This window comes from Gymnoscopelus microlampas, assembly GCF_963454915.1.
Source record: "Gymnoscopelus microlampas genome assembly, chromosome: 19".
In the NCBI taxonomy this organism is placed as follows: domain Eukaryota; kingdom Metazoa; phylum Chordata; class Actinopteri; order Myctophiformes; family Myctophidae; genus Gymnoscopelus; species Gymnoscopelus microlampas.
In genome coordinates this window covers 27,068,461-27,090,044 of record NC_139956.1, presented here as the reverse complement: position 1 = coordinate 27,090,044, position 21,584 = coordinate 27,068,461, and the positions used below count along the sequence as shown (strand labels likewise).

Genomic DNA, 21,584 nt, shown 5'->3' with positions numbered 1-21,584 from the left:
CAAACCAAACTTTATACATTTCTTGCAAGTACAATTGTTCCAGGGCTGCATTGGATTTTCACAGTAGATATGATTGTTTTTTACAAGAAACTCCTGTTGTATCCTACTGACTCACCTGCCAGTGAGGAGCCCCCACCGGGAGGACCTAGAGTCTTCGCGCTACTCCTCCCCCCCCAACACTCCCTGCTAACAAGTGCTGCTCCAGTTCGTAGGATTACGTTCAGTGACAAATATCACCCTCCCCTGCCCGGCTTCCCTCCCCGAACACGGGCCAATTGTGTTGGTGTAGATGCTCAACAAAGCCCACCAGCCCAACAAATGCACCACGGTGGATTCGAACCCACAGCCTCCACGTGGTGGGCAGGCACTTTACCACTCCGCCACCTGAGCGCCTAGTTTTCATATTTTGAATAAACAACCTGCCTTGAACCCAGCTCCTTGGTCTTTAGAAACCCTGTTGCTCATTCCTTTCATTGTAACCTATTCCAAATGGCAGATCAATGGCAGAGCCAGAGAGCTGGAAGTCAAAGTCAGTCCATTAGGCCAGGCTTTGTTTCACAAATAAATGCAGGCCTAAACATCTATATAAAAGATATGGAGTTTGACTGTACTAGTGTCAGTTACCAAGTGGCCCTTGAGAACTGCAGATCACTTGGAGAGATAGAGGTAGAGAGGCAAGGCAAACCAAAGCTCTCTCTATCACTGCCTCAATCTGAAGCTCTCTTTACTTGCTCTTTTATCCATCTATTATTTCTTAAGATTAACTTGTGGCTCACCATGCTTTGCCCATATTAGGTTGATATTCTCACATTAAAAATCAAATTATTATATATTTTTTCATTCAGCCTGGTTGAGATAGGTCACGTCACGTCATAGCTGTAGTTCAGGTTTTGGATTGTAGCTGTAGTGTGTAACTTCACCACGAGGTGGTGGCATGAGGGAGAGAGAGAGAGAGAAAGAGAGAGAGACCCACGAGGTGGTGGCATGAGATAGAGAGAGAGAGAGAGAGGACCCCCAGGGGTCCTTGGAGGGGGCGGGGTTCCAGGGGGTCCCCACTCCCCAGCAAAATGTGTTAATACAGCATCACACTCATTTGAACCGCTTTATCCATTGGCTGTTAAAAAATAGCAGATCTACAAGCTCACAGTGCGTCATTTTGTGCGTCGCTGCGAGCTTGTACATCTGCTATTTTTTATTTTTTTTAAACCTCAAGACACACAGACAGTCAGAGAGAGAGAGGTAGAGAGAGAGACACGCTGTTCTGCTCCCCTCAGGCCAGCATTGCTATTCTCACCATCACCCTGTCTCTGTGTACAGGATGCTCACGTGGTGTGGCAGTACCACCTAATCCCCCCCGTCTAAAAATACACTTCCTGGTCTACATGGTTCCTGCACAAAGGTTGATGTCACAAAGTGGCATCTCAAGTGGATACAAATGTGTACGCACGCACGCACACACACACACACACACACACACACACACACACACACACACACACACACACACACACACACACACACACACACACACACACACACACACACACACACACACACACACACACACACACACACACACACACACACACACACACACACACACACACACACACACACCATGTGAGCCCATTTTCTGTGTGTGCTGCTTAGTTGACTTTTAATTACCGGTATTAGGAATATAGTGTTTGATGTAATAATAATGTGTAGTAGTAGTAGCAGCAGCAGGGTAGCCCTGCCAGGATCCAAAACGCCTGATCACTCCCTTGCTGTGTGTTTGTGTGTGCGCTCCCCTTTGGCTGAGAAGTAGTCTTATTGATGCGTTTCCTATACAACCATGTGGTTACATTGGTGTTTGTAGTCCATAATCGTAATCTCTCCCTTTGTTGTTTGGAGACCCGTGTTCAGGTGGTCACATCAACCTATCTTCATTCTTCATCTAATTGGTCCTCACTAATGTTCATGATAAAATGGTACGTTTTTTTTCATCTCGGTCTTTGTCTCATAGGAGGGCTGTGGACACTTCAGAAACCCGCCTACCAGTGACATCATCGTTTTTTTATTAATGCGAGCACAATATCTTCCATTATAGCATGCTAACTTTCCAGGAAGAGAACGTCTCCATTATCTTGGATTCCCCATCGATGATGTCACTGGTAGGCAGGTTTCTGAACTGCTCACAGCCATCCTCTGAGGCACAGAGTGAGTAGACAAAAATGGTACCATATAATGAGCATGAGTGAGGACCAATTATTTGAAGATAATGGGTGAAGTCGTCCTTTAAATACATACATACAATATTTTAAACTACATTAAACTGTTCTCAACGTTTACGCCATTCCACAAAATTATATTTGGGCGTATTAGGCATGATTCTGCAACAATATAAAATCTATTGTACACGTAGGGGGATGAGTGAGGTCATCCTTGTGTTGTCTGTGGTCCAGGGATCTTTGTATGGCTGTTTGCCTTTCTACCTCCCTAGCAGGGAGAGTTCCTCTCATGTCATTCATGTTTTCTCATTGAAACTGTATTAAAATCCTTTTGGAGTCTGTGATTACTTTTATTTTTTTTAATTATTTTATTCATTGTTTGCTGTGTGTGATGTGATGTCTGTTTTACTATGATGCATGCATGTCCGTTATCCTAAAGACTTTCTTCGTCTCTTTGCGTCTCTTCTCTCTGTTGCATACCTGTGAGACTGTGCATACTGTGTGTCAGTGTACCTACAGTACCTAAGCTACAATCTGTCTGATTTATGTGAATTAATCAAATCATTCACATCAATCAAAACAGTTATTTGAACCAATCTGTGCGGTGGAGTACGTTAATACAATATAACTAGCACATCGTCTCTGTCGGGTGGAAACCTCATATTTCCCAAACTGTTACTTTTCAGGATTCAAATAAAAAGGTAGCAAAAGTAGCAGATATTCAAGCTCAAAACCTCTTCTTTCTTTTTTTACTTGTGGATCTGCTTTATTTTGTAACAATTTAGTTTTGGGCTTTATTATTGATAGGACAGTAGGCTGACAGGAAATGGGGAGAGAGATGGAGAGTGACACGCAGCAAAGGCCGTCGGGATCGGGACTCAAACTCGCGATGCAGACCGCTACGCCAGCGGTCTGGGCCGGATCTGCTACTTTTGATGCTTTTGTGTGACGCTGTAGTATAATCAAGTAGGGCGTTAATTTACGAAAAAACACAAAGTTGTGTTATGAATATAGGAGGTTTCTGTCCGACAGCAACGACATGTCATCATCTGCGGTGGTTGCAGGTGGTCTCACTACTTACCTTGAGAAAATAAACCCTGGTTTCGGGTAAGAAAACCAACTGGTTAACTATGCTAATAGTTAAGCAGTTTGAAGGATTGGACACTAAATACGCCACCATCTTTATGGTCGTTCTGACATCGTTGCAATTACCTCTCTCTGTTGGGTGGACACACTGCAAAACAAGGGATTGTAGCTTTAACTTGTGTGGGTGTGTGCATGTGTGTTTAACACTTTCTTTACCTTAAGGGCTGGGCAATATATCTACATTTTCCAATATTATATACAGCATTCTCATGAATATGTATTTGATACAATTAAATCATTTGGCAAATTCCTCTCCTTCACCTATACCTACTTACCTTAATGAAGAGTTGCAGACACATAAAAAATGAACCGATTGTTGAATTGAGAAACGAAAGACTAAACGTGACAATATTGAGAGACGTATCGAATATTGATGTGTCGTCTCTGTATCAAACCTAGTGATACTATTGCCCAACTCTACCTCCCCAACTCTACCTCATAGACTCTGTAGCCTAACATAAAGCATCCTCACAGCCTAGCATGTATGTATATTTCCCTTCCTTCCTTCCTTCCTACGACCCCCTCCTCCTTCCACTTCCTTCCATCCCATCCCATCCAGGGCACCACCGGCGCGTAGCTAAATGGAGTCGGAGCAGCTGTACAACAGAGGCCACTGCAGGAACAGCTACAACAGCATCACCAGTGCCAGCAGCGACGAAGAGCTGTTGGATGGAGCCGGTGCCATCATGGACTTCCACACCACCGAGGATGACAACCTGCTGGACGGAGATGCTGCCTCCCCAGGTAGGAGGGAGACAGTGCTGCTCACCCCCCGCCCCCTATGATCTGACCAAAAGGAAACGGCATGCTGGACACACCCAAACCACACCCACCCACTGTGCTTGAACTCTTTAGCTTGGTCCATCCCAGGGTCTGTCCATCGTTTTTTTTTTCCTGTGTTCCTTCACCAGGAAAAAAACAACAACCTCTCAATCCAGTGTTTCTCTACAATGTGGATTCCCATTCCCACCGGATCAAAGACAGTACTCCATCCTGTCCATAGCTGGTGCCTTCTTCAACACCAAGGCGTTTATTTTTTGGTTCAGAGCTGGCACAGCCCGTGATTAGATAGACGAAGTGGGAGGGGGGGGGGGGGGTTGCTTTGTTTAGATTCATCCCGCAGCTGATAACAAGATAGGGTGACAACAAGACACCCGCTTCCTCACCTGTGTGTTCTGAGGGACTTCCTTGGTTCTCCCCCTGTGATGTGACGCCCATTCCCTCCTCCTCACCCCTCCATCCATGCCCACTGGGTCTCACCCTCCATCCTGCCTGCTGCCCAGCGTGTGCCACCAACCCCAAGTTGTTTGCCTTCATTGAGATGTTTGTGTTTTATTTTTCTGTTGCATATTAAACATTATGTTCTTTTTATTTATTTATTTATTTTTCCTCAACCTTGTTTGCCATGTCTCTGATCACAATTATGACTTCATTCTTGTATGATTTTGCTTTGTAACCCATTTTCTTTTACAAGTTATAGGATAGATAGATAGATAGATTTTTATTATAGTGTCCTGCACCACATGATGCCCAGCCCGCACGGGCTTATAAGACCTCACACAATGTACATACACCAGGATACACCACAAACAGAATACATAAACATTTTGATTGTCCAAGCTGTGGGTTACGGGTACATCGTCCTCCACCTCAACTGCCATGCTTTCTCTATGAATTTTCCTAAAACAAAAACTTCCTTATTGAACAGCCAACTTAACATATAACATTCAGACATCCAGAGATGCTCGTAGGCCTGCGTCCTGCGTCTCTGACGCACCATATTGCGAAAGGACGCATTCGTGACACCGCAGTTGCGTCCATGGGACGCACTAGAGTTTTCACCAACAACACAGAAAAATATAAAAATAATTCGCGGTAAAAAATAGTAGTGCACGATAAGTATCAGCCCGATAATTATTGGTCTGATATCAGGATTTATGACATCATCCCGATAAAACCGATAACATTAATAATAGCTCCGATAATATTTGTCAGCTGTGATCTGCATGGAGCCCTGGACTCTCGGTTAGACACCGTGTGTGGAGAAGTATAACTCTCCGGTTAGACACCGTTGTACTAGAGAAGTATAACTCGGTTAGACGTTGTGTGGAGACTCTCGCACAGCAGCAGCACAGCCCCTCCCCTCCCCACACACAGAGAGAGAGAGACGGCATGAGGAGCTGCTTGAGACCTGGTCTTAAACGTGTTAAAACGTCTTGGATAGACCACTGTCTGGAATAATAACTGATCATCATACAGTACATACAGGTCTACTACTAACCTTTGTTGCTATTGTCATCTTAAATTGACCAGCCAAAGTAAAATCCCCGATTTTAGAGTGTTCTCCAACTTGCTTGGACATCAGAGTGATGTGGTGGATTAATGTTGCCAATCAGCTGTGTAACATTAGCAGGTTAACGATGGCTCGTTGAGCCTATGCATTTGACCCTGATTTGACCACAAAGGCAATCAAAAGCACTAATTAATGGCAGCTATAAGTAACCGGTTGTCTATCGTCTGTGTCTTGTGTATGTTTAATAGCCAACTGAATGTTTTCTGTAGCCTAGAGATATCATATCAATTAATTCCCTGAAGAGGTAGACCCTCTCCCTCATGCTAAACTTAAAGTGACTTATAAGGTTCCACTTCTCCTCAAAAAGACAACTTTATTTTCCTTTCTCAATGACAAGCTTAATATTATTATTGCATGTTGGCTATGTGCAATAACTGCAAGCCAATGTTCATAGGCATTGTCAGTATTTGTCTTCATTATTTCTTGAATTCCTATTTCTTTAGTTGCCAATAATTCCACTGTAAGCCAGTGTTTTCAGTCTTTTATTGCTACACAATAAATAGTAAAAATAAATTCTACATTCATAAATAATACAAAATAAAATATAACGATTAAAAGGTTATATGATTAAATGTATTCTATTGGTCAAAGGTATGTAGGGTGTGAATTTGTGGGACTCATAAAATGTCCCTGGGACCCATCTAAAAGACCACCCTTGCATCCCAGGACCCATTACATTGAAAACCTAGCAACATCACTGGACATCCAAAACAAATCTGGATTCTTGATTGCTCTATAGGACTGAGCAATCAATATTCTATCGATATAGTGATGGCTTCATTACAGTCAAATGATTACTTTACTCTTCTAGTATAGCTGTTCTGTTATTTGCCTACAGTATATCCACTAGGACTAGGTTATTATATAGGCATTACTGATGATTATTTATTTTTTTTCTAATATTGTGTAAATATTTTGTGAAAGCACCATTAGTCATTCTCACAATATCAATATTGAAGTATTTGGTAAGAAAAGAAAAGGGGAAAAAGTAATATTTGGTGTTGTCCATATTGCCCACCAGCCCTAACTTAGCGTAATGTTTCATAACCTCTTGATTTGGTTCCCCTTCATGTTCCTGTCCTGCTGCTACACAGATTACTTTTGCAGTTTCACTACCTCAGTCTTTTCTCCTTATGCTATGTGTGTGTTGTTTTTGTTTTTGTATCAATGTAGGCGGGACTGTCTGGTTGGCAATGCACGAGAACAAGCACAAACTATTCTCGTTTTGTGTCAGTGTTTGTGTTTCTGCTGATTGGGTGATTAGATCCAACATCTTAACCCATTAAAACCGGGTAAACATCAAGTGTCATTTTAGATTTTTGCGTAAAAAGATAGCAGCTATACAAGCTCACAGCAAGCTTGTACATCTGCTAGTTTTGAAAAAAAAAAATTAATCTTAAGAGTGTGACAACTGCTGATTTAGAAGGTATTTGTAAAATCGGCCTCAGGTTTTAGGATTAGCCTACTGTGTTGAGGCAGTAGTGTCTAGCTAGCTAGCAGCCATCACCTACAGTATATGACCTGATTTATACTTAGTTTCACGCCGGTGTCTTACGCTGAAAATAGCAGGCCTCCAAAGTCATGCGACGCGTCGTGTGACCTTTTAGATCTTTTCGGTGCGCGTCTGCGTGACACCAGGTATGATATGAATCAGGCAATGCGCCTCCCTGTTCCTTCCTAGTCATCATGCCTGGCATTCCTGTGTCACCTGCTGCCTCTGGCTGACAACACCATGCCTGCCCCATTCAACAGCTCAGTGTCACTGTGGTGTGGTTAGCGTACTGTATCATCTGGTGTCCCTCCCAGCAACATGTGATCTGTAAAACATCCTGTTCCATTCCTCTGGTCTGTGGTGAAGATGCTGATTCAGGTCTTGCCATTCCAACTTCCCCCTCTTGAATCCAGCTTTTGCTTACAGCTGAGCTGACCAAACAGAAAACGCTCACACAGAGCGAGCAACAGTTATACTGCCGTGGTCTGCCTAGAAGTGAGTAGCCACTACTGGGGGCAATGATTGCTAAATAAACTCAGTATTTTCAAATTGTTGCTTTGAGGCTTTGTGTGCCAGGGGGTCCCCAGCAAAGGTAGTTAATATAGCGTAGCGTCACAATCATTTTAACTACTTTATCCATTTATACGTTGGCTATTCAAAAATAGTAGATATACCAGCTCACAGCGCGACAGGGAGCTTGTACATCTGCTATTTGGGGGGGGTCCTTTTTTTTTGTACATAAATCTATTCTGGAGGGTCCCTGGCTCAAAACCTTTTCAAATCGGGGTCCGCAGGCTAATATGTGTCAATTTGGGGGGTCCTTGACACGAAAAGGTTTGAGAAGCACTGCTTTAGGCTATGGGTGAGTTGGTCCTAATGTGTGGCTTTGATCATTGAGTGGAATACATTTAAACCTGGATGCCTTTTTCTGGCTGCTGTCAGTTGGCACTTAATCTCTCAAGAACCGATTCTGCACTGCGTGAGAATCTGTCTTGAAGGTTTGTCAGAACGTGTACACACTGTGTGGGTGTGGGCGTGGCTTCAGAGGCCGCGCTTTATCCAATCAAATGTAGTGGGCGGGATTCACGTGTCCGTCATCCTTCCCGACTCGAAACTTAAACCGAAACTAATTTAACAATAGCGTCCGCGGAGCAGACAACCACGGAAAGATATTCACATTTGAACTTACTCTTTCATCATAGAAACAAGTGGGCTTATAACCAAAACCATCCATGTTCTCTGGGAGAAGTGGTGTTAGTGTTCCGTGTAGAAATGTTATCTAGTCGGAATGAAAACGCAAGCTCACCACCGGAAGTGGAGCGGTGAAGGCAGACTTAAACCCCGTTTCCTTGCGGACATGTGCTGCGTCGCCATTGTCCCAGAGTCACACTCAGGAGGAAGAACAGCAGAGGTCGTTGTTTTTCCTTTTAAGTGTGTGTCTGGGTTCCGAGATTGGTTGGCACTTGGCTGTCACGCTGCCCAACGTAGTGTGTGTGCACTTATTTGAAGTGCCTGCACACTGAGAAGGCCATTTATTGTTCCATGATAAGGGTACAATAATTGGGACTGGTCTTCCTTGTTAGCTGCCCTCCAGTTGTCTTATTTTTTCATTCCCAGAGTCACGTCTCAGAGTTATTAAGAAGAGACAGAGCAGAGCCGGCGCGCCCTATTAGGCAGAGTAGGCAGTTGCCTAGGGCGCCACTAGGGGGGGGGCGCAAAAAAAAAAAAAAAAAAAAAAAAACTTTTTTTTTCTTTTTTTTTTTCCAGAATCTAGGTGGCGCTGTGGCAGAAAACGGTGGCGGTGCGGGGGGGGGGGGGGGGCGCCAGGAAAAATATTGCCTAGGGCGCCAAATTACCTAGCACCGGCACTGAGACAGAGAGATACTTCACCCATACAATATTCTCATTGTCCCAATTTGTGTGTGTGTGTTGTGTGTGTGCGTGTGTGTGCGTTGTGTTTATTCAGGCACAAATGCGATGCAGCAAAATGAACTGTGGAGTACAAGACAGATTTTCTTCCATTAAACACGCCTATATTGAACCAACAAACGGTCATTGTCCAGGAATCGATGAGGATGCTTTATATACACAGTGTAACTAGTATTCCGTCCTATTGAAATGTGCTGTTTCAGTGGTGTGATTTGAGGCTATTATTACCCAGGCAGATGCAGGCAAGATCAGCCCATAACAGCCAACTGCAAGGAAGCTGAATATGTTTGTACGCCTGTGTATTACTGTACCTAAGGGTAATACTCAGTTTTAATGACTTGTCAAGTCACATGTTTAACATGTGATTGTAGGCCTCTGTTATTTAGCTATTAACCCGACCAGCTTCTTTTGTTGTTGCTGCTTGTGTTGCTGTTTCAGAGGATAATGGATGGATATGAAATGGTTACATATGTTCCTGCTTTGTAGCAACACTAATTATCATCAAATAACCAAGGTGGGAGATTAACAATAACTAAAATAGCAATAATAGCTTATTGTGTCATGTAGCCAGTCTAATTGTTATTACCAACTAATGTAACTTTAAAGCAAAAGGCGCTGGCAAGTTTCCTGCCCTATTGTTAACCTGTATCCTATCGTCCTATTGTGAGGACGGTTGTGTTATAATAAATTAAATGAACCCATTAAGACCTGAGGCTGATTCTAAAATACTATCTAAGTTTTCTGGGGAAAAAAAAGGAAATGCATGTTGCTATTTATCGTCTCTGTTGGGTGGAAACCTCATATGTCCAAAACTGACTTTTCGGGATTCAAATTTAAAAAATCGCGAAAGAGCAGATCTTCGTCTACGTGGTACGAAGTGACACGTTTTGAGCTTGTGAATCTGCTACTTTTGCTACTTTTGTGTGACGCTGTAGTGTGATCAAGTAGTGCGTTCATTTAAGAAAAAAAGTTAGAATATGGAGATAAGCCCAACGTTTCTGCCCGACAGTGACGATATATAGCAAGTGTTGCTTTTAAACAGTTTTAATACACATTTCATATCTTAGTGAATTAAACGGTGAGATATCAAGTTTTGGTGAGAGTTATAGCACATAACACAGACATTGCTTTATCAGGACCACTTGTATAATCTGACATAATGGGTTCTGTGTCTCAAGAGCTCGCTTTGTAGGCGTTGAAAAATCTCTGCCAGCCTACATAAAACACATCATTGTGTGTAGGCTGGCCGAGTTTTTCCTGGTTTTCCACCTTCTGCTTCTGTTCGAAGTCCGATTTTCACGACCTCACAACAAAAGAATGGCTAGGATAGGATTCGGGTTAAACAGTGCCAATGTCATCCTTTAACACTGCATTGTATATCGTCTCTGTCGGGTGGAAACCCGACAGAGACGTCCAAAACTGTTACTTTTCAGGATTCAAATTCAAAAATAGCAAAAGTAGCAGATCTACAAGCTCTAAACGCGCCGTGTTTCGACATTGTGGATCTGCTACTTTTGATGCTTTTGTGTGAGGCTGCAGTATGATCAAGTAGGGCATTCTTTTACCAAAAAATAAAAAAACAGTTAGAATATGGAGATAAGAGGTTTCTGCCTGACAGCAACGATAGACTAATTTGAAGTGAAATATAAATCATATTAGTTTTTACAATGAGTGGGCCACATGTAGACCAACATAGACTCACGTACTGTGCCATTCACTGTCTGCTGTGGTTTGTTGTGTAACATGATCTGTGTACCAGTGACTAGAGAGACTAGACCTGGCCTGTGCATTATTGATGGGGGAGACTACGTAGTGAATTGACTTGTCCAGGCTGTTCAGTGAGAATCTCATATACGAACTACGACCTCAGCAATGTGTACAAACATTGAAATTACAATGAGCTCGAAATAGGCCGAATAAGAAAATTGCAACAAACAAAAAGCAAAAAAACAAATAGTATGCATTGCAAAATAGGATAAAATGAAAGAAAAAAGCACTTGCACGAGATTTGTGAGGCTATAATTCTCTCTCTCGTGCGCGCTCACATATTTACAGTATAATGTAATGTATATGCGTGTGTTCGCGTGCATGCTGTTCGTGTATATACATATACATAATTGCTCAGTCACATAAGTGGCTGCAGTAGTATATATTTATTTTGATTACTTTATTCATCCCATGCGGGAAATTCACTTTTCAGCTTCACCCTGCTGATGGCTGCTCAGATGGTTCTGATGAGCGCTCGAGGGGAGGCAGTTAGGGGTTAAGTGTCTTGCTCAGGGACACTTCGTCTCATAGCCGGTGCCTGGAGGCAAACCTTTGACCTTCTGATTACCAGACAGTCTCTCTATTCCCTAAACCAAGTTTTCCCAAACATTTGATGCTATGATATGTAGTAGTGGTAAATTGGAACAGTATAATACTGAATACAGTGGCTGTGTATGATATTTAGTAGTGGTAAATTGGAACAGTATAATACTGAATACAGTGGCTGTGTATGATATGCCAGTAAGTGTGATGATGTCTGGTAGTCACAAATAGTCTGTGATCTATCAGCTGTAGTAGTGCTGGGCAATTAACCGAAAATATATCCAAACCCATATTTACCAGTAACCGACTTGCCCATGTAGGTTAATAGAATATTTGTGAAACAGGTTTATACATATGTTTTGTCACTGATGGACACATTTTGAATAGATTTTTTTAAATAATCGACTAAATTGATTAGTCTGATTAACCACTTAACCCTGCATTATTCTTTGTTGTGAACTTGTACATCAGTAATTTTCGCTATTTAATTCGTCATTAATTGTAGTCGAGGCAAAAGTTTGAAATAATGGTGATATTGATTTGAAGTCATATTGCCCAGCCCTAAGCTCTATACCTGCTGATGAGTGGAGACCGGGGCACAAGTGCAGGTGTACTGTGGAAGTGCGGATGTAGGTTGAAATGTACTTGGTGGTGCCATATAAGAATTTGAGATAAGATGCTTAATGGAGTAAACCCCATCCATCTTGCACTAAGATCAAAACGGGCTAATAATAATTGGTTAGTACATCATGCATTCTACACAATGTTTTGTAGACACACACTCAGACACACACATGGCATACGAGACGTTGACATATGAGACGTTACATTAGGTCCGGTGTATTATGTGGGTAAACGCAGTCAGTTGCTCAGTGCTGTGTTATTCTTAATTACAGTAGAATCTACTGCACTGTCTTGTTGACTGGACACACCCACTCCAGTCTTGCCAGTCTTTGCCAGTCTTTGTGTTTGACGGCCAGGAGAGCACCAACCAGTTTGGCAGCCTGACAGACCACGTAGCATGAGATGGCACTTCAGGAAATGTGTAGATGCATATTTGTCTCTTGTAGCATTTTCATTAGCTACATGTAGAATACATAGTCCAGTGCTACTGGCTCCTTGTGTCAGAGGGGCTATTTTTATGCCTTGGTGTTGGGTGGGTTCATATGAGCATTATCTAAAGCCCCCACACACTCACACTTGTGCACGGCAACAGGGTGTGAATGTAGCTTGAGGCAAGCTAGCTTGGAATAGCTGCAACTTCAAGTTGGCTTAAAAGACGAGAAGAATGGAAAGGAAACAAACGGAGCAAAGGAGTGCCTGTTGGGACAATCTGATTGTGGAATTGTGATAGAACCATAGAATTGGATCTGTGTTGGTTAATATTTCCGTGCACTGCACTGCACTGCAGTGACTGTAGTGATTCCTGTCCCCAATGCATGACGGTGACTGCTGCTTTTTTAACATTGCTCTGATGGGGACATCTGTGAGGGCGAAAAAAAGGAGCGTGCAAACCATGGCTGACATCACCAATGCCATTGCTTAGCAACAGCATCTCTGCAGAAAGGTAAAAGGGCCACGCTGGTCTGAGGTGGCACTCCAGAGGGGAGAGGGGGTGGGTGTAGTTGATATCATGATGTGAAATACCATGTTGTTAAAGTGCAAGACCTGCAATAAATGTGGATTTAGTCGTTTTAGTCCAGTAGCTACAGCATGTTAAGAAAGCCTTGTCTATTAAATAGATTGACCAGGTGTATCTACTAGCTTTAATCTAGGATTATAGGATTATAGCTTTCACTTAAAGTGATGAAGGAAGATGGACTACTACACCGACTAAGATCGTTTGGTGCTAGTAGTCAGATCTTGTCTCTTTTCTATACGTCTGTTGTTCAAACTGTGATGTTGTACTGTAGCACGGCCTGGTTTAACAGCCTATCAATCTAACTATATAAATGGCGACCGACTTCCGCACCCTCGGTGTCGACACCCCACAGCTCTGTTATCGAATAAACAACGCACCGCCAGACCACATGTCGCCAACTGACTCGCCACGGCGGCCGCGCTGAATTTACGCCTCGCGTAGGGGACATCTCACTGCTCACTACACCTTTTCCACCGCGCAACATAATTAATTCTACTCACCAAATGTCGGACAAAACGGAAGGGGAGGCAGCTTCGTACCGTTTACCGTGCGCACGACCTCATCACCACAACAGCAGCCAGCCGCTGCGGGGGTTTTTTCCTTTTTTTCAAAACTTTTTTTTTTGGTCACCATTTTCTCCAGGCACCATTTCTGGTGTAACGTGCGGCAGCATGCGCTGGCTTGCGCCGCCATTGCACTCTGCCCATCTCCTCCACACCAACACACACGCAGCTCCTTTGCTTCAACCCCCCCCCCCCCCCCCCTTCTTACGTACCTCCGTTGTTCCACCCAGGCCGTTACTTTCACTTCACTCATGTCTCGATCACACTATGTCCGTCCTTCACGTGCCATGTTCATCCCAAACACAAAAACAAACAAGTCGGGTTGCCAAGTCGTTGGCATGCCAGGTTCTCTAAAAACAAGCGCCAGAAACAAGCAACCACCTTCATGAAAAAAAAAAAAACACCGAAGGGGTCCGCCATGTTCCAGGGGGGTCCCCGCGCGGCCCAACACTCCACAGGGGGTCCGTCGACCAGCAGGGGGTCCGCGGGGGTCCCCCTCAAACATCAAAAATATATTTTTTTCAAATTTTTTTTTTTTTTTTTTTTTACTTTTCCACAGTTTTACTCCAGCAATTTGAGTACCCCAATATACACGCGGCCACGCTGGGCCCCGTGCGCGGCTGGGGTTGAGGGGGGCGTAGCCCCCCGAAACTCTAGTGGTATATAAGAACAAACTGTATAGCCAAATTAAGATCTGCGCTAAAATAGTTGGTAGGCCAGTCGAGGCTGTGTTACGTTCCTTTAAAGAGGCCCAGATCAATAGTATGCTTAGACTGGCAAAGAGCATCTCCTCTGACCCCTTACATGTTTTAAATGATGAATATCAACTGTTGCCCTCCGGGAGGCGGTTTAGAGTCCCTAAATATGAGAAAAACAGGCTAAAGAACTCTTTTGTACATCAGTCTGTTCGGCTTTTAAACCAAAGTCGGTAAACCAAAAGGATTTGTTCTACTGTTCTTGTTTCTGTCTGCTTCTGTGATGTATGTCCTGTAATGTACTTTGTGTAATGTATTGTGTATGTCCTGCCTGTATCTTGAGCGGTGACGTCATGGACACAAAGCAAATTTCGGTGAAAGCTGACAATAAAGTTGTATCGTATCGTATGTGAGTGGAGGAGACAGGTTTAGGAAGGGTTGAGATGACTTAAAACAAGACGGGGTCTAATAACAACATGGCTTCATGAGGACCTCTTACTTCACAGTCTGTGACATCGGTCATCTATGACGTATGACTCCGAAATTTGGGCACGGTTTCAGCTCGATCCCACAGCCATTGACTTCCATTATATTATAATAATATTAAATCAAATGTTTCAAAAAATATTAAATGTATGTGAAAAGAAATGCTTGGAGTTACTTCCTTGGCCTTCTCGCAGCGTGCACAAGAAATTTGACCCTAATTAATCTAGTGGTTTGTAAGACTAGCCTTGGACAGACAGAGAACAGAGCCACACCGTAAAAAAAACATTGTGTAATGAGGGTCCAGCTTTGTATTAAAATAAAGACACATACTTAGAGTCTATTATGTGTCCAGATGAACCTGTTAAATGTCCCGTCAAGCTGTGAGACAGAAAGAGAGACCAAAGGACACTGGGAGGGTGAGCAGAATAGAAAACAAGGGTATGGAAAGGAAAGTGAGACCTTTTTTTGTCCCACTGGGGAAATTCAGTTACAGCTCCACTTACTGCTCCACCCAGTTGATGGCTGCTTAGACAGTTATGATGTGTGTGTGTGTGTGTGTGTGTGTGGCGAGTTAGGCTTAACTGTCTTGCTCAGGAACACATGGAGGGGCTGGGAGGTGATCCGGTGACTTTCTGATTACCAGTCGGCCTCTACCCGCTCGGCTACAGCCGTATTTATTGATTGATTGAATACTTTATTATTCAGAAATGTAAACAGCACGAGGTGCAGTCAGGCATTAAGGCTTAAAGGATAACAAAGTCCTGGGGACTTGTTTCCATTGTGGTCCTATGTATTCAATTCATCAGCATAGCATTAAAAAAGATGATTAAATACTTTATTAAAAGTACAGCGATACGATTATACAATGATGCTAAAAGGATAACACAAAAAGCCCTGAGGGCTTGTTTCCATTTGGGGGGTTTGCTGTGTTCCATAACACTGTTCTGTGTGTGTGTGTGTGTGTGTGTGTGTGTGTGTGTGTGTGTGTGTGTGTGTGTGTGTGTGTGTGTGTGTGTGTGTGTGTGTGTGTGTGTGTGTGTGTGTGTGTGTGTGTGTGTGTGTGTGTGTGTCGAGTCTCGCTGTACTATGAATACATTTTACCATGTGCATTTAAATGAATTTCAGCAACATTGATTTTCTCTGCAAAACACGACTGTGATGGTCTGCCCCTATATGCCCTCGTCTCATCTACACCGACTTCAGTCATTCATTTACCAGAGTTTATTTTGTATTTATTTGTCAAGTGATTTACCTATGCTTATGTAGACCTATAGAGATATTATTATCCACCTGAACGACTGCATGGCACACAGTACAGTTCTAGTACCCATCCGTTCCACTGCAGTGCATAATGAGCAAGTTATTTCTTTTACACCCCCTGTTCTTGCTTGGAATGGACTAATCCATTTCTGCACTGCCAAGTCCCCTGTGTGTGTGAGTGACTAACAACACACTATGGCAGTGGTGGAAAAAGTACTTGCATGTTTTACTTAAGTAAAAGTATCAATACTGCAATATAGAAACTCTGTAACAAGTAAAAGTCCGGAATTCAACATTTTCTTGAGTAAAAGTACCAAAAGTATTGGCATCAAAATGTACTTACAGTAACAAAAGTAAAAGTACTCATTATGCAGAATGTCCTATTTCACAAGTGTTCAAAATGTATACAAATCTTTTCAAAATGGCAGATACAAGCTCACGTGCTGCAAAGCGTTGTAGATCTGCTAAGTATATAGTGATAAAGTGCTACTGGTTATTGCACGTTTATTGCACGTTTTGTAATAATACAAATCTACAAAGTAACTAGTAGCTAAAGTTTTCAAATAATTGTTGTGGAGTAAAAAGTACAATATTTGCCCCTGAGATGTAGTGGAGTAGAAGTAAAAGTACTGAACATTGAAAAAAATCCAGTAATGTAAAAATTCCTCAAATTTGTACTCAAGTACAGTACTTGAGTACATGTACTTAGTTACTTTCCACCACTATGACCTCTCCCACATAAGGCACTGGCACAGAGGCTGCCTGGCTGGGCTTCCTCGAGCTGCATGCTTTTAAATTCTATGTTTTGAATACAGCAACGCGCGCGCGCGCGTATTTCCGCGGACGCGCTTGCGATGACGTCTCTCTTCCAGCACCCCCCTTCTTGCCTTTACGAGCAGTCAGTCAAGTCAGCTGCTGCAGAGAGCATAGCGTTGCTGTCGCAGTCGGGTGGAAACCTTGTATGTCCAAAACTGTTACTTTTCAGTAAATGGACAAAAAGAAAATGTAGTTATCATTTAGCCACAAGCTATTTAAAACGAAATATATATTCATTGGTTCAATATTTATAAAACCCAGACACACTTAAATGTGTAAACGTTAAACTCACCACTCAACATTGCAGTTGCAGCTGTACAGAAAGCTTGAATTATCCTCTTTCAATCTGCAAAGTATTTTGTTTCATAAAAATCCACCGTAAACATGTTATGATGATAATCTACTTTATGTCAATAAATTCAATGCAGGTGATTATTTTGTGTTGGAGTTTGGAAGCGCTCGTTTTCGCAACGTCCTGCTGCCACCTGCATTATGTGCGATTTTGAAACAGGTGGTACTGCAGGACAGTTGAGTGATTTCCCACGAGCGCTTCCAAACTCCAACACTTTTTAATTCAAGCTTTCCATACATCGGCAATGTTGGTGAGTTCAACGTAATTTAATACAATCCGATAGGGCTTTTCTGTTTGGATGTATGGGCTGTCAAGGGCTGGTATTGTAACTGTAGAGTCCAGATATTAAAAATATAATCTTAATTAAGACCTGAAGAAGCATCTGTGTCACATTTTAATTTGAGCTAAAAAGCAATATTTTACACTTTGGCTATTCAAAAATAGCAGATATACAAGCTCATAGCGCGGCACCGAGTGCGCTCTACCAGCTTGTAGATCTGCTATTTTTGAAAAATCGTGAAAATGTGTGCAAATCTTTGAATATATATTGTTTTAAAGCGAACATTTTTAACTCAAATCTTTTTTTTAGATGGGGGTCCGCGGCCAAATACATATCATTTGGGGGTCCTTGACATGAAAAAGTCTGAGCACCACTGATATAGAAACATATGTTTTTCAGAAAACTGTTGGGATTTAGAAGACATTTGTAGTATCGGAACCTCAGTCAGGCCTCAATGGGTTCGCTTGCAGCTATGGAGATGCGAGGTTTCTGCTGGGCAGCGAGCGACAGGGGACTACTGCGCAAGCGCGCACGCTGGCATACACACACACGCGCACTCAGCCTAGGCTCCAGCTCCAAACAGCCCTCCCTCCCTCCCTCCTCCGGCCGTCAGTCAGTCAGTCTTCTCTCCGGGTAAACATGGCAGCCTGCCTGCCTGGCCGCAGCAATAAGAGCCTGGCGTTAGCCGTCGTTAGCCGTTAGCCTCGCTCTCGTAGTAGAGGGGTAGAGGTGGTGTCGTCGTTGTTGTCAACATGGAGTCGGACGACGTGTCCGCAGACCCCTATCTGCCCTACGACGGCGGAGGAGGGGACACCATCCCTCTGCAGGAGATACAGCCCAAAAGAGGTAATCCCTCTTTCCCCAATTCCCTCTGTGACACCCATTGGGTGACACCTGCTACTGGTGACGAGTGCAGATCTTCACTGCGACGCGTTGTTAAAGCTTGTAGATCTGTTCTTGTCGTCGGCGAGCCACACTGTCATGTCGTCCTAGCCTTGGATCAAGACTACCGTAGATGTTTTTGATCGAGTCTGACGTAATCGATAAAATACATCTATGATAGTCTTGATCCAAGGCCAGGGCCGGACTGGGACCAAAATTCAGCCCTGGCATTTTGGCCTGGACCGGCCCACCACCCCCCGGGCCGTTTTGTCAACGGGGGGGGGGGGGGGGCGCGTTTCACCGTTTCAGCCCAGCCCTGCACATGAACTCTGCAGCCGCACTGAGGCCCCTGCTGGAAAGCATCCCAGCCCAAACATTAACGGGCCGTGGGCCGTTAAACCCGGAAATGACCGTAATAATCCTAAAACGGGAGCAAAAATAATATTTATTTTTTTTTGGGCCCAGTGGCCCACTGGCCCAGCGGCCCACCGGGCATTTGCCCGGTACGCCAAATGGCCAGTCCGCCCCTGTCCAAGGCTAGTGTAGTCCTAGATCTGGTCCAGAGCGTTATCGAGTTCTCTCTAACGCTCTGTTTTGAGTGGATGCTATTCCCATGGACTGAAAATACCACAACTGTGCGAGGTCTCCCACTTTAGTCATAATAAAGACAACTATTTTGCTAATCAATGAAACAAAGGCCGTTTTGTATTGTTGAAAGACTACTCTCCACGGTGGGGGAACCTCCCAGGACACTTTTTGGCCAGAAAATAAAATATTTCCGCCAGACTGACATCATTTTATTTACTCACCTGCGCTATCTACAGATCTGGTCAATATAAATTCCCATTGACCAGATCTGTAGAGGGCGCAGGTGAGTAAATACAATAATTTCCGTCTGGCAGATATATTTTATTTTCTGCCCAAAACATGTATTATACAGAGAAGGTGGGGTCCTGAGACGTTTCCCACCGTAGAGATTAGTCTTTCAACAACACAAAACAGTCCTTGTTTTGATGAGGTGCGAAATAGTTTCCTTTATTTTTTACGCCACAGTAGTGGAAGTTTCAGTCAATGGGAATAGCACCTGCTCCTAACAGTGCGTTAGAGAAAACTCGAAATCTGACGCTCTGGACCAGAGCTAGTGTAGTCCTACTGTGGAGTATAGAATGATCAATTGTGTTGTGTGATATCATCATTACCCACGTCTTTGCCCGTATGGGCACGCATAATTATAATAATAAGACATACACAATGAATGATGTCGCAGGTTCAAGTGTGTTGTCGTGGGGTTTACTCATAGAGACGAGTTATATATGGAGGTTTACTAGGGTTTAGCTTGTGGTGTAATAACGTAATGGCCGTGTGGCTGATGTAATGATGACTGTCTGCTGCTGTTTGTTCTCTGGGAGCAGTCTTGGCCGTGCGTGACCGTTCACCTGTTCGTGTGTGTGTGTGTGTGTGTGTGTGTGTGTGTGTGTGTGTGTGTGTGTGTGTGTGTGTGTGTGTGTGTGTGTGTGAGAGAGAGAGATGATAACCCTGTAGGATTCTGCATGACACTTTGTTGTATCAATTCAATGCTGTCAATTGGGTTGTGTGTAAAAGCTATCGATGTCCAGGTGTGTGTGTGAGAAAGAGATACAATCTAACTTCTGGAAAGAATTGATACAGCTAAAAGGAGATGTGTCAAAGATATGGAGATTGTGTGTGTGTGTGTGTGTGTGTGTGTGTGTGTGTGAGAGAGAGAGAGAGAGTGGGAGAACATGTTTGTGAAACAAAGGGAGAGTGTGTACAGTATGTGTGAGAGAGTTGGTCAGTGAGTGAGTGTGTGAATTTGCTGCATGTGTTGACTGTGTTTGTACTGTAAAAAGGCTTATACTTAAGCCTACAGTAATAGGTAAGCAATAACCACAATTATACTCTCAGCCTACCATAGCATACCATAGGCCTCCATTTTAATTCCTTTGGAGGAACATGTGAGTCTGATTAAGGCAGTGGCAGATGCCATTAAGATTTCGCACTTAACATTACAATTTAGGCATTAGTAACTTATCCAGAGCGACTTGTAAGTGCGAAATCACAGTAAATGGCATGAACGCTAGTCAACATGACAAGATAAATAGTCACATACTGTAAGTAGAGTACAAAGAGAACAATGTGGTGCTTCAAATAAACTAGAATATCAGGTGAGTTTTCTGAAAACCACTTAAATCCCATATGGTTGAACGGAGTCCCTCAGGGCTCTATACTAGTCTTTTCTCTTATTGTGGGTAAAGCTTTTGCAGAAAATAGCCGATCAACAAGCTCACAACATGACGCAGATGTTGGGGTTTAAGTGGTTAAGTGTCTGCTTAGCTAAATGCCTGAATTGTAAATCGTACATACTTGGAGACCAGGCTGCTGTTGCTGTGTGTGGGCATGCTACGTTGTGGTTTACAAGCAACAGGGTTCCACTTCCAGCTGTGTGAGAACGTTTTGGGGTAACATGTGGTCCTGTTTCTCCTCACTGCACACAGTGAGGGTTGTGTATGCCTGAAATGGAGGAGGTGACATGTGAGACATTTGTAAAGTCGTGCCAAATCGCCCCTTGTGTCTGACATAGCTACTTCCAGTATGTTTCTTGTGCAATATGAGTGTGTGCTTGTGAACGTTTCATATGTGTGTACTGTGTATGTGTTGGTGTGCATATTATGCGTGTGTGCATGTCAGTCCTCCAGGCCTTTTTAGATTCTCACGGTTGAGCGAACGGAGACAAAATGTCCCTAGCAAGACAATCCCAGATCCTCTTTTATATTCCTTATCCTCCCAGAATGTTTTTTTTGTACAGATTATTAAGTATGACAGGGAAGAGAGATAGGAAGGTGGGCCAGGGGTAGAGAGAGGAGCGATGATAAGCAGCATAAGGCTGGTGCTAGTCTCGCTAGCCAGACCCCACAGAAAATGACAAACAGCGACCTCTGCTGTTTGTGATCATTGTCTGTGGGGTCTGGCCGGAGGCAAATGGAAGCCTAGTGCGCAGGGAAACACCGGTTTCATGTCTGCCTATAGCGCATCACTTCCGGTTGGTGCGACCATGTTTTCATTCCCACTAACAATATTTCTACACGGAACACTAACACCACTTCTCCCAGAGAACATGGATGGTTTTGGTTATAAGCCCACTTGTTTCTA

At 43.4% G+C, this 21,584-nt stretch overlaps 1 protein-coding gene across 5 annotated transcripts in view; it reads left to right on the top strand.

Moving 5' to 3' along the window:
• The window catches only part of clcn3 (chloride channel 3), a 64,319-nt gene that overhangs the window by 5,564 nt on the left and 37,171 nt on the right, over nt 1-21,584 (top strand). For 3 of the 5 annotated variants that reach the window (XM_084042484.1, XM_084042481.1, XM_084042485.1), the window contains exon 1: nt 18,143-18,380. The exons of 1 other annotated variant lie outside the window; for it this stretch is intronic. In XM_084042484.1, coding sequence (XP_083898610.1) covers nt 18,287-18,380 — 94 coding nt within the window. In that variant the 5' untranslated portion in view covers nt 18,143-18,286. Of the gene's footprint in view, nt 1-12,692; nt 13,008-18,142; nt 18,381-21,584 lie in introns of those variants that run through there. One more of the 5 variants, XM_084042483.1, reaches the window with a different exon arrangement.